The sequence below is a fragment of the Eschrichtius robustus genome, chromosome 17 (genome assembly GCF_028021215.1).
Source record: "Eschrichtius robustus isolate mEscRob2 chromosome 17, mEscRob2.pri, whole genome shotgun sequence".
Classification (NCBI taxonomy): Eukaryota; Metazoa; Chordata; class Mammalia; order Artiodactyla; family Eschrichtiidae; genus Eschrichtius; species Eschrichtius robustus.
In genome coordinates this window covers 49,273,985-49,288,834 of record NC_090840.1, presented here as the reverse complement: position 1 = coordinate 49,288,834, position 14,850 = coordinate 49,273,985, and the positions used below count along the sequence as shown (strand labels likewise).

The 14,850-nt window shown below is 32.3% G+C and overlaps 1 protein-coding gene across 7 annotated transcripts in view; it reads right to left on the bottom strand.

The window, feature by feature from the left end:
* VPS13B (vacuolar protein sorting 13 homolog B) overlaps positions 1–14,850 on the bottom strand; it is a 765,002-nt gene that overhangs the window by 654,929 nt on the left and 95,223 nt on the right. For all 7 annotated transcript variants that reach the window (XM_068526231.1, XM_068526229.1, XM_068526230.1 and 4 more), the window contains exons 14-16: positions 13,312–13,481; positions 10,322–10,516; positions 4,495–4,619 (exon numbers count right to left, since the gene is read on the bottom strand). In XM_068526231.1, coding sequence (XP_068382332.1) covers positions 4,495–4,619; positions 10,322–10,516; positions 13,312–13,481 — 490 coding nt within the window. The remainder of the gene's footprint in view (positions 1–4,494; positions 4,620–10,321; positions 10,517–13,311; positions 13,482–14,850) is intronic.

Below are 14,850 nucleotides of genomic sequence, written 5' to 3'. Positions count from 1 at the left end.
TGTCATAACGACTCAGAAATTGAGATAATACCTAAGATTCCACCTAACTCTAATGAACTTCAATTCTACGAGATCAGCAGCACAGTAGTATCTATATACTATTAATTGCTACTAGGAGAATTCAGACTTATTAGCTGTACTATCATAACTAGCCTCTCTACACATGGAAATTCATATTTACTAGAAGGCAAGAAAGTATACTGAGCTTTTCAAAGATGATTAATAAAAGATAATTTATATCTTCACTCCTTTCGGGTAAGGAAGGGATCACGGACTTTGGAATCAAATAACCCTCCATGAGAATCCTTGTCCAGCCACTGTGTGACTTTGGACAAGTTATGTAACCTGAGTTTTTTAGTTTTATAAGAGGGAATATCACCTAACCTCACAGGGTTGTTATGAAAACTTTGTTAAACTAAGTGCCTAACACTGTATAAAAAAGTATAGTATTCTCTTTCAAATCCTACCCATTCTTTAATAACCTGCTTGAAAGTTACCTTCTCCATTTTCTCCATGACTTTCTAAGCCAAAGTAATTTTTCTCTGAACTTCCAAAATTTATTTATAAATAAGATCATATTTTTGAACCCTCAATTATAGGAGAAAGTGAACTTGAAACTACATTATGGTTGTTAGTTTAACAGCCTGATCAGAAAGCAATGGGACTAATGAATATCTGATTAACTGGTTTAACTATTTTTAAGTGTTCATATTAAAAAGTGTAGACATCCTTATTTGTGTACAAGTCCAGGCCCAAAGTAGTCTTCCAAATTCCTCTCCCACTGTATCCCTTCACAGATCTGAATGGACTAACCCTGACTTTGCCCAGACAACATTGTCACCTAGAAGCCTCTACACCCTAACCAGCCTCTGAATACCTGGATATCTAACTGATTCAGCCATTAAAGCCCAATTCCAATGCCACTTTTCTGAAGCCATTCCTGAGGTCCTAGAGAAATTCTCTAATTTTTTTAAACTAACAAGAAAGACATTCTGCTTAAGCCTCAATTTTGCAATTTAATGACAACTGTTTTCATATGTGTCTGTGTCCTCCCCTACTAGACTGTAAGTCTTCCTGGTGAGGGGATATCTTTTACCCTCACTGCATTCTACTTTATTCTTTCCCCAATCCCAACACTTAGCACAATGCCCAGCAAGACACAGAAAAATGAAAAATATTTAATGACATCTAATGTCCCCTAATACAACTGAAGCATCTTAAGGGAAAGAAAAAATAGCAAAGGAATAAAAAAAAAGAAATTGACACAAACTTCAGGCACCTATTTTTAAATTAAAACTGCAGATCAAGAATGTGTAAATCGTCAATGTTCATATAACATTGTATAGTGACAAAGGCAAACTATCTAAAAACTACATTACACAGAATAGATGAATCTCACAAATTATTTTAAGTGACAGAACCAGTCAAAAAAGGAATATATGTTGTATGATTCCATTTATATTAAATCCAAGAATATATGCTATTAGATACCAGGATAATGGTTAACACTAGAGGAGGATGAAAGAGAGAGGCTTTTGGGATGCTGATAATATTCTGTTTCTTGATCTTTCAGCTGGTTACCAAGCATTCAGTTCAGTTATGAAACACTGTAACATATGCACTTTTCTATAAGATATTAATATTTAAATCAGAAATTTTGGAAGAGTTGAAATGTTTATCATTTCTCTGTATTGAAAAAAATGTTAAGGCCAAGAATATATCTAAAAGCCTAAAAGCATTATCACTGTAGAAATTTTTAAAATAACTATGGACAGTAGACCAATGCTTAATTCTGCTAGCAAAAACAATGCTATGATACTTTATTGTCCTTTAACCAACCATTTACTGCCCTTTTTTAAACATCTCATATCAAAAAAAGTCAAGTTAAAATTTAAATTAACTGCTCAAGATTTATGTCATTAATTATTATTGGTCACTGCTTTTCTCACCACACCCTACACATTTCAGTCCTGTTCAAAGGAACTAAAAGAGCTAAAGTTAACCTGATATAAAAAAATGAAAAAAAATTTTTTGAAAAGTTTATTTTTGTATGTTTGAAAACTATGTAATATAGAATGAAAGATACAATGTAACCAAAATATTTTGAAAAAATTAAATCTAAGAAACTGGAGTTTTGTAATAGCTTGCTCATTCAGGTTAAAATATATTAACATGAACATTTAAATGGGAGAGAAATAACTTTTTTTAAATGTTACTTAAGCCACATATTTTAAAAATTACCAAACCTGATTAAATTAAATATTATTTGTTTGCAGCTTCATATATAATTAATATCTCAATTTAGAAATATTTTAAAACAAAGAGTATACACTATTTTGCTGATTTAAGTAAAATCTAGATTTTCATTACTAACTCAAACATACCAACTAAAAAATTTTCAATGTGCTATAAAATGCCTTTGTTTCAAATGCTGTGGCCTGTAGTAAATATGCTCTTCTCATTACTGCATGAAATATAAACACAACTTCATAAATGTGCTTTAAGAAACTCTGAAATGTGAATTTTAAAAGTCCAAATGAAACAGCTTGTATAATTTGAGGAAGGGAGAGACCATGAATGGGGACAGAGCTGACATAATCCTCACTCACTGCAACAGTTAAATAGAATTCTCAGTTTCCATATGATTTCTATTTATTTCAAGTATTATATGATGTATTTTATCTGGTATTTTATTCATTTCATTTAACTAAGATACATCTCAATCTATTGAGTTTTGTATTGATTACTATCAATTTAGAGTTGCTAAGAATAACTATAGCTTACTTTGTATTTGCTAAGGAAAACAATTTAAAGAAACTATTTCAAAACAACATACTTCTGTAAAGCATAGCAAAAATACCACTGAAATAATGTAGAAGTGGTCTTAACTACAAAAAAAGCAAATCACATCCAAATAAATATTAGCATTCTGTGATCTCATGCTTTTAGTATTTAATTGGAATATTTTCATTTAGATGTCAGCAGATATATTTTAAACCAAATTTGGCAATATTTAGAGCAAGCCTTACACATCCTTGACATAAGCCTTACCTATTTAAATATTCAACTTTTTTCATATAAAGGCTATAATTCACTTTGGAAATTTTGGCTGTTTTATTTTTGAAAAGAACTTAAGTATTTCCCACGGTGAACTGCATTGTATCTAATAAAATTTTAGGGTCTTGAGTGATAAATAAATCAGCAGATACAAATATCTATTAAAGTTGATATTGACTTATCAACTGAGACATATCCCATGGTATTTTGTAATAGACCAGAATATAATACTTGGCTCAAATGCAACATGTAAACAACAATAAAAAGTTGAAAAGTGATTCTCTACACAGCATAATAAGTGCCATATGAGGACTATGGATGACTAAGGACAAAATTAAACTTATCAAGAGAAATTAAGAATAAAATAATTTAACAGTGATTTCACTTTATAGAAGAACTGGTTCCAATATGAATTAACTTCAAGTTCTATATTTTTTTAATTTTCTGAATCAACAGGCAAATTTCTTTGAAAATGTTAGCATTTACTTTACAAATTCCATTTTAAGAGTTATATATTATTAAAGGAACTATATTGTTAACAAATGAAGTACTTTAGATAAAGAAGTCAAATCTATTTTCTGAAAGTTTTGTTGCTTTTCATAAGTAACTAATGAAAATACATCCTACAAAAATAAGCTTAATACTAATTAGGAGGAAAAAGCAAAGATGTATTCCCAATAATTGAAATGATCCAAATTTTAAAATACAGAAATATTTCACCAGAATATAATTTCATTTATCTAAATCTTATTTCATATACTTAAACAATTATTTCTTTAATATTAAAAACACTGCTTTCAACTAAAAGAAAAAGGTATGATTAGTAACTATTGACTCTCTTTCTATAAATCTCTTTTAATTCAGGAAGAATGACCTCCAAATAAAGGAATCCAATACTAAATGAAAGTAAGGGCTAAAATCAGTTTCTGCCCAAATGCAGAGTGACTGTAAACAGACATGTCAAATATACTAAATCTATGTCATGGGTATACTTTTCTCAGTGGTTAGGAATACACATGAAATTGTTACTTAGTTGAAAAATACTTTGGCCTTGATATTAATTTGCAACTTATTAAAAAATCTTTGTAACCTCTCAAAAAAGAAAAAAAAAAAAAAAAAAGAAAGTACTTGCCCTGCAGTTCCTATACAATGTGAAAAAGCAACATTTTACTATAGCTGTGATACGGATTGATAGTTATTACCCCAACAACAGTTATCACCACCACAAATACTATAACCTAATAGATTTCAGACATTTAAAAGAGATTTTTAACGTCTCAGTAAAAAAAAGATACACGAAGTATTAACTTCACATATTTTTCTAAGGTTTTATATAAAACTAACACACTGGCATAAGACAGATACGATAGGGTTTTTTTCCCCTCCTAAGATAATAAGTGAAAATTACCATAAACCACACTTTAACACAATACTTACCAGCATGTGGACAGTTTCAGAAGTTTACCATAAAGAGCAGTGCTGAAAGAGGGAATAATCGGTACAGGTACGCAGTAAGATCCCCTACAATCCAAAGAGGTCAGTCCTGCCTGGAAACCAAATATCTGCAACAAAAAGAAAAGATCCAAATGTTCACAGAGACAAAGTTTTAGTAAGCACAGGATGAAATACGTCAGTTTCAATTTGCTCTACAACAGCTGCACACTAAATATGTTCTGATGTCTTTTTCCACTTCCCAAACATCAACATTTTCTTCTATTAAATAGGACATTAAGTCAGAATTAAGAAATTTAAATACACAATATTTCTTTCATATCCCTGCAAGATGACTCTTCTTTTGACCAATTTTAGGTTTCACATTTTATTTCTATACATAATTCTCATTTCGCATTTTACTGTCTGCTAAAATGCACATATTCTCTGTTAAACTGACTACATTGTGCACATCACAGATATTGTTAGTAAATCATTGTTATATCATTTTATTCCTAAAAGAACATTAACTACAACAAAAACAATCTTAAAAAGTATTTTGCCTTCAACTTACGGTATGCACACACAAAAAGGATATCCAAACATATCCTAAATAATGTTACATCTTTTCCCTTTCTTTTGTAAAAATAATGGTAGGGCTGAGGTTTTTCACCTCAAGAAATTTGGTACATGGCATAAATTACTCTTTATAAGTTTATACTTAAAACTAGCAGATCACATTCAAAAATTTTATAAGCATTCCCTGAAATTCCTGAAAACTACATTTGCTTCCTAGGAAGAATCAATGTAACATCACATTTTACATGAAACGTTGCAGAGAACTGAATATGATATTTCTTCTTCCATTATTTTCAATAAAGTAAATGTTTCAAACAGGAAACACTGACACACAGAGATACAAAACAAAGAGTTACTGTTTTCCAACAACATGCAAAAGCAGTTTAACCCCAACATTTATGTTTCATTATTATTTTTTATTCCTTGGGTTTATAAAGCACTAACTTTCTTATCTCTAGGATTAATATTAGCTGCTAAATTCTACAGTGAAACATGTTTAAAATACCTCAGTAACTAATTTCCAATACAAAATACTTTCATTTAATGAACATAAACTAATGATCAATTTCTTAGAAAGTAATATTAAACTGCTTCCAAACGGTTTCAAAAAGCTATTCTGCTCCTACCATTCATCAAACTGACAATGTCAAATCTTTTCCTGTAAAGTCAGTTTTCAGTGAACGAAGTAACACTTTGGAAAATAGACATTAGTTAGAATTTTGTACGTTCAAAGAAAAACTGCATTTCAAAGGGCCTACCTACTTAATTACTATCAAGAAAAATGAAAGTGATATACCTACTGATTCCTATAAATCCCACTATTAACCAAGATGCAAGAAATAAAGAATTGAGAAGAAAAAGAAAAAAGTATGTTTCTAATACTTAATTGATCAGCCTTAAAAATTAAGTTATTCCACATATATATTCTTTGAAGACTTGCTCTAAGCAACACTATATGCAAAGAACTTCTGGGCACTGTACAATTTCAGCATTTCATATTTCCTCTGAAAGGGCCAGTATTTAAAAGTTTCTGAAATTTGCAATTATTAATACCACTTAATACAAAGCATGATTATTCAAACGATGCCCAACCTCCAAATATTTCTAGAGTATGAACCAGGGTAATACTTTATCAAACTAGATTATCTGTGTTCAACTAAGAACGCTCTCAAGCCACCTTCTAATACTCTATAAATGTCCCAACAGTATAATCACAGACACTATCATTAATGTACTCAGATGGAAACTGGGTGTTGAGGAGATCCCCTGCTGGTTGTCTGCAGAACTGCAAAGGACTTTGGGGAAGGTCCTGCATATTATTCTGCAATTTTTTTAAGCTTTTACTAAATGTACATGTTGTCCAGAGATGACTCCAGAGAACATTCAAGCAAGTATAAATTACAGTGAAATCACAAATAATTATTTCAAAAGAACCATCAAAAATAATTATTTCTTTTTTTTGTTTGTTTAGTTTTGTGTTTGCTCTTTGAAATAACCAATTTCAACTCTCTCTTTTAAATCACAGCAGTAAGACACACAGATTTACCATACCTATATAACCGAATAACTTGTCAACAACCCTTGACCAAGATTACAAATCCTTTATCTAGAAAAAGGAAAACCAGCACAGTATGAATTGAGGTTGTTTTCACCAGAACTGTTCATATATTCAGAAATAGAATAAAAATACTTATTAATAACACTGCAAACCAACAGTCTGAGGCATCAAGAATGTATGAAGCAGTAAGTGCAACTACTAATAGAAGTTTTAGCTGAAGGAAATGCCAACTTGACTAAGATGACTTACATATGACATAAAATGAAAAGTTAAATATGCAGTGCCACCTTTTAAAAAATCCAATTAGAAAACAATTTAACTAAATCACCTCATTGTACATATGGGAAAAATGAAGTCTAAAAAGGATAAAGGACTTCTTCATAATTACCTATTGCTGGAACAGCAATATGATGTTTCATTTGATTTAGCTCATCTATTAGCTCACAATTTCACTCTGCCTTGCTTCCTCCCTCTATTCCCTGCTTCCCCTCTCCAAAAAAATATGGCTGATTCACCACTTACTCTTAAAGAAAAAACAGTCTTTCTCATCACTACCTCTCCCCTCCAACCATCAGTAAAATTCCATTTCTCATCTGTCATCAGCAAAAATCTTGAAAAAGTAGGCTGGAAAATGCCACCTTTTTTTTTTCATTGCCTACTCATTCCTTAAACCCTCTAAATCTAGTTTCTATTCATGTATCCATTGAAACAAAAGGAAACTCTGGACTGAAACTGATACTTATATTCTTTTCTTATGGAGAGAAATTAAGTATTTTCTCCTAATTTTTTTCCACCAACAATTTAAGTGAGGAAACAATAAATAATAAGTAATTTTTTTCATCACCCAGAATTTTTTAAATGAATGTCATGTTGTCACCTGTACTTTTAATGAAATAAAATCCTTCAGAATACATAAGGAACACTTACAACTCAACAATAAAAAGACAAAATAACTTCATTTTAAAATGGGCAAAAGATTTGAATAGATATTCTCCAAAGAAGATATACAAATGGCCAAGAAGCAGATGAAAAAAAAAATGCTCAACATCATTAGTCACTAGGGAAACATATATCAAGACCATAAGGAGATACCTCTTCACAACCACTAAGATGATTAAAATCAAAAAGACAGTAGTAACAAGTGTCAGTGAGGATATGGAGAAATAAGAACCCTAATTCACTACTAGTGGGACAGTAAAACAATGCAAGAATCCCTTTGGAAAAAAAAGTTTGGCAGTTCCTAAAAATGTTAAAGACAGAGTTACCATAGAACAGGCAGCTCCACACCTAGGTATATACCCAAGGGAAATGAAACCTGTGTTTATACAAAAACCTATACAGAATGTTCATAGCTATATTATTTGTAATAACCAATGATTGGAATCAACACAAATGTCCACCAACCAGATAAATGGATAAACAAAATATAGTATATATCTATACAATGTATTATTCAGTCATAAAAAGGTAATAAAGTACTGATACATGTTACAGAATAGATGAACCTTGAAAAACATTATGCTAAGCGAAAGAAGCCAGCCACAAAAAACCATATGTTGTATGATTCCATTTATATGAAATATCCAGAATAGGCAAATACAGAGACAGAAAGAGATTAGTGTTTACAGGGGGCAGGAGGAGTCAATGGAGAGTAAATACTAATGGTTTCTTTTTGGGGTGATAAAAATGTTCTGGAATTAGATAGTGGTGATGGTTGCTTTAACTCTGTGAAAATACTAAAAATCACTAATTTCTATTCTTTAAAAACGGTGAATTTATGGTATGTAAATTATTTCAATAAAATTATTAAAAAATTAAAAACCTTACAACATAACTAAAGTTTACCTGATCCATGACCCTCACGCTAGTCTCACTGGCCCCCCACCAAGCCCAGATGCCCAGATCGCCCAAATCTACTTTCAGGAGTTCAGAACGTATCCCGCCCTTTTGTTATACCTTTATAAACCCTTTTATATCTGTGAACAATCTTTAGCACCATTTTGTATTCTTAATTTACATAAATGGTATCATACTATACATACCATTACGCTTCCTGACATTCCCACCAAAAATTATGCCTCAGAGAGCTATCCATGTGGGTATTTATAGACCTATAGCTGTACATATCTGTACATGCAAAAATTTCTCTGGGACAAGGGTCAACAAACTACAGTATACAGGTCAAATTCTAACCACTGTCTGTTTTTGTACTACCTACAAGCTAAGAATAGTTTTTACACATGTACATTTATAACTGATCTGATGACAGGGAACACTAAGTTGAAACCCCAATTAGGTGAAATGTTACCCCAAGAAAAAGAATTCCTTCTTCTCGTTAGTAAAACTATATTACAAAAAAAGAGTCTTATCTTACATTTTGAATTTTGTCAACTCAAGATTCATGGAAATTTGTTCTATTATTTAAGTACCTACACAATATCCTAAATTTTGCCTCTTGGCCCACAAAGCCTAAAATACTTACTATCTGAATCTTCAGAGAAAAGTCTGCTGGCCCTTGCTATAGTATATATATTGAAAATTGGAATGGATCAGTATAAGGTAGATGAGTTTTCAAATTTATTAGATTCTGCGAAAGCACTCTCCAAAATGATACCAATTATATATCCACCAGCCATGTGTGAAAGCACAATTCCTTGAAATCCCCAGGGAAAACTATTTACTGGAGGTCAAAAACTCCCAAATCCAAAAAATTCAAAGGGTTTTGATTCTACTATAACCTTCCTGATCTCTCTGAAGCATCTGCCATAGCTGATCCTTATGAGTAAAACGCCTTAAATTTATACATTTTTCTATAGTTTACATAATGCTTTCACTAACTTCTTTTTTATGTATGTTTCAAACTTTAGGTGACTTTCAATGTCTTAGCTACTTGATGCCACACTTATTCAAAAATGGGTTTAGCATTTAAATACAGAGGACTTGGTAAGACATATGAAAGTTTCACCTGCATGTTTTCTTACATGCCAACTCTCTCACTTTTAGTACTTATTCTTGATTTCAACTTGACATAGCTTCCTTTAGTCCATAAAACAGAATTTAATTAGGTACATGCTATCTCTACTTAGATTATACATGTGTATTTGCTTAGCAAAAACACTTATTACTCAACATCTGAGTTTATCTATTTGTAAGTACCTATAGTGGGATGTATCACATATTTATTAAAAAAAGAGATGGAAGAGCTGAGCAAAGTCTCCAATAATTAACTTTACATAACTTGATTTAAAGTAATAAAGTTTTCCTTGGCATTAAGAAATTAACATGAATTCAATAAGAGGAAAATGACTAAAAAAAAAATGTGTTCAACTCGCTTTATAAAACATTGTCTCTCACAAATATTCCCCTCAAAGAAATCATGAATCTTTTAAAACATCCTTAGTGCTCTTACACATTGCTTATAATCAATGATATATACAATCTTCAAAAATTATAATTACTATTATCTTACAAATATCAAGCTATTAACACCAAATAATTGAAGAAATCTTTAAAATAGGTACACTTTTATTTTTATATTAATTATGCTGAATAATGAATATACCTATCATATCTTATTTAAATCTCATCTTACAGGGTACTAATTCTGTAAAATTACAACTCCAAGAAAAAAAAGATTTATTTAATTCTCCCGAAGGCAACCAAATACTAATACACAAGAAAATTCACTTTTCATACCTTAAGGTAGCAATGTGCGTAGCAATAATGAAGCAGATTATCAAAAGGCTGAGTAAGGCTGCTGACCACATGCACCAAATGTTCAGCATACATCGGCACAGAATGTTCCAGATTAATTTTATCCACCAGTATCTGAATGGATGGCAAAGGCCGAAGAGACTGGAAGTTTGTAGTATTCATGAAATTACTTGAGTTCTAGAAAATAATAGTGTTCACTTTATATTTCAGGAGAAAGTGACTGATGTGCAATGCCCTCTATACAAGCTTCAGAGTGACACATTATGCAGTGATATCAAATCATCCTAGAAATGATGCCTTGCTATGGGACTCTCTTACTGTAACCAAATAGAAACACCTTCTACATATTTTTAGGTATATCCCAGATTTCAAAGAATGCCTATTTACTGTGAAATTATCAGTGCCCTTTTAGCTAAAGCTTTTTATTTTTTCAGTCAACTAGAATATTGTCACAACGTGCCTCAGTACACTGAAGGTATTTTCTTAAGCTCAATAATTCACACAAAAAAAATCCTAGATATTCCAGAGCCTTTATCTTCTTTCCCTTTATTCACATTTAGATGACTAAACGACTAAGTGCACTACTCAAGACAGTCTGAAAGATACTCACAATAAGCAAAGTTTGCAGGACAGAAAAATTTCCGATCCACATCATATCTACTAATATTAAAAATGCTAAAGGCTCATAAAGTCCTAAGAATCTCGAGGTAGGCTTGGTATTTTCAGCGTTACAGAATCTTTCTAAGCTTCCAAGTAAATGCAGATAAATTTCAACATGTCCAGGGTATGAACCCAATTAGCAAGCCACCCCTTCCAGCCCTTGAACTTATTCCCATACCTGTAGCTCTCAATGAGGAACAGTATGACCCTCCATCCAGAGGTGTGGGAAGAACAGTTTAATTGTTTTGTCTGTCTTTCATTATCATAATAATAGGGGAACAGTACTGGCATTTAGCAGGCATTGGGTAAAGATGGTAAAACTACATAATACTTCTCTAGTCCAAAAAGCCAATAGTACCATTATTGAGAAACACTGTGCCTAAAAATAAGTTGAAGATACAGTTCTTCCTTTTTGACTCATTAATAATTTTTAAACCATCACGTATTGAGCAATTACTTTACTAAGGGACTTTATTTTGGATTACTGAGATATAATATACAGTAAAGCACAAAATCTTAAACATAGAGTTCAACAAATTTTTATGTATGTAACCACCACACATTTCAAGCACCCTAGAAGGGTCTCCTATATCCCTTCTCAGGTAACATCAAATCCCCACCAGGGGTGGCCACTATTCTCACTTTTGTCTGTTCTTTGACTTCATTTAAACAGAATCACACAGTACATACTCATGTCTGCCTTCTTTCATTCAACATATCTCTGAGAATTATCTACTGTTCACTCTTTGAGTCAACACTTATCATTATGGAATGACTCTCTTTACTTCTATCAATACCTCTTGTCTTAAGCTCTACATTTTCTGATATTAAAATAGCCACTCTATCTTTCCTTTGATTAGCTCTTAAATGATGCATCTTTTTCCATCCTTTTATTTCTAGTTTGTGTTATAGTTTTCAGCTACAGAATTTCATTTCATTCTTTTTTTAATGGATTGAGGTCTTTTGAAATCCTCCACTTTTTGTCTCTTTCTTGAACTTATTAACCATAGTTACTTTAAAGTTCATGCCTATACTGTCATATTTTAATTCTTCTCCACTAAAATTTTCCCCAGATGATCTCTTTACCCAGCAATACAATGAACGATTATGAGTGGTTGATAGAGAGCAAATATACAAAATGAAACTGATATATCTTAATTCTCTGCCATACTTCCATAAGTTCTTTTTATTTAAAGTTAGGACTATTTTTACTTCTATAATCATCATCATGTCACCATTAAAAGAAATATAACCCCCAAAATAATAAATTAAAGATAACAGATAATACCTTATATGTATATGGCAGACTTAGAAAGCAATACATTGTATATGGACCTAAAATATTAAGCATCTAATAAGTCCTCATTAAGAAACACAGTAATAATCACTGGGTTCCTAATATGTGCAAAATGGTTTACATGCATTATTTCACTGAATATTCAAAATCATTCTAGGAGCTAGGTACTTTGGGGGAATTGCTCTATGCCAGCACCCAGACAATCTTAAAATCCATGTAGCCCACAAGGCAAGGCTAAAACACACAAGACCTAAGCCTTGGTGGAGCACCCTATGATATTATCAGAACAGGGGAAAATAGGTGGTCTTGTGCAGAACTGGTAAAAGACCATTTCTCAGTCGACTTCTCATCTTGAGAAATGCTGCTATGGGGAAATTTTCTCATCAGCATCCCTCATTCACGGGGCTTTCCATCTACTCTCTCAGAGTACAGCTGTAGGCTATATAACTGCTTAGCTGCAGTGTGGAACTGAGTCCTTGTCAACAAGGTATCCTACCATGTGTGCTGCAGGTCATTTGGCGCTCTAGATTCAGGGTTGTCCTGAAGACAAGGCAAGCCAACACCATTACTGATTTGCTTTTGCTGTCTATGTAAGTAATAAACTATCTGAATCTATCTGGGCTTGTTGCTTCTTTACTGGCTGACTCTGTCAGCCTACATGAAAAATATAATTTTCTTTTGTTTTTCAGAAAAGGAAAACAAGGCTTAGAGATATAAAGCAGTGTCCTAAGGTGTCAGAGCTTGTACATGGTCTGACATCGAGGCAAATGCTCTTCAACATTTCTTTATAGAGCCTTAGCTTGAGGTTATTTTTTTAATCTATTTATTTATTTATATAATATAGATAAATTATTTTCTAAGAATTAATAATCGTAGCTACATTGCTTTAACTTCACCATGGATAACTATTATATATAGACAGATATTCTATTACTTAATCAACTTCCTCTTACAATATCACAGGACCAATAAATATACATGTATGAGAAAACAAGTAGTGAATGACAAAATATACCTTTTCTCCCATAATGACAGGCAGCAAATGATCCAGCAAGTTGAATTCAGCCATGAAAATTGTAAAGGTACATTTGAGGAGAGTAACACTTGTATGTCGAGTAGGAATATATTCCTCCAAAGATGCCACTTCTTCAGGATTCAGCACTGTTTCACTTTCACCCTTAATATCTAAAATGAAATAATAAAAATTCAATGAAAATTTATTTTTAAATAATTTTCTTAATTAACTAAAAAATTAATTAGTTCTCCAAATTTTAAGGTCAAATTCTTTTTTTCAACAATGAAGCAGCTGTAAAAGTGTTGCCTTTAACAAGAATAAATTACTCTAGAAATGTATGTCTTTGCTATGTAAAATTTTGTTTTATATTTTAAAATATTTCTTAAATATTTTAAAGAAATTTTTAATCTCTGTCATTAAAAGAATAACAGCTTCCTTTCATAAAAACACCACTGAGATAATGTAAATTCAAGCCACAGACTAGGAGAAAATATTTGCCATAGACAGACACATAGATAGACATAGGTATATGCACAAAGGACTTGTACCCACAGCATATTAAAAATTAAAAACTACCTAAAAATCAAAAATAAACAAATAATTCAATGGAAAAATGGGCAAAAAGCCTTGAACAAGCAAAAGATAATATATCCAAATGGTCAAAAGTTATTTCAAGAGCAAGTTAACATCGTTAGGTATCAGATAACTACAAATAATGTCACGATGTGGTAGCACTACACATCCACTGGAAAAGCTAAAATGAAAAAGACTAAGAATACTAAAAGTTGGCAAATATGTATCAGCAAACTTTTTCTATAAAGAGCCATATAGAAAATACTTTAGGGGAGACTTCCCTGGTGGCGCAGTGGTTAAGAATCCGCCTGCCAATGCAGGGGACACAGGTTCGAGCCCTGATCCGGGAAGATCCCACATGCCGTGGAGCAACTAAGCCCATGGCCCACAACTACTGAGCCTGCACTCTAGAGCCCGCGAGCCACAACTACTGAAGCCCGCGCACCTAGAGTCCATGCTCTGCAAGAAAAGCCACCGCAATGAGAAGCCCGTGCACCACAACGAACAGTAGCCCCCGCTCACCACAACGAAGAGTGCCCCCACTCGCCACAACTAGAGAAAGCCCAAGCACAGCAATGAAGACCCAATGCAGCCAAAAATTAATTAATTAATTTTTAAAAAAATACTTTAGGCTTTGTGGGTCATACAGTTTGTCCCAATTACTCAATTCTGCAACTGTAGTACAAAAGCAGTCACAGACAAAACATAACTGAATGAGCAAGACTATATGTTCCAATAAAACTTTACCTATGAAAACTGAAAATTAATTTTCACATAGTTTTCATGTGTCACAAAACATCAATCTTTTTTGTATTTTTTCCAACTATTTAAAATGCAAAACCCATTATCAACTCATAAGCTGTACAAAAAGAGGTAATAAGTCATAATTTGCCAACCCCCTGATCAAGGGCAACTAAAACTCTCCTACACTGCTGGTAGGCGTGTAAAGTGATTCAACCAAATTGA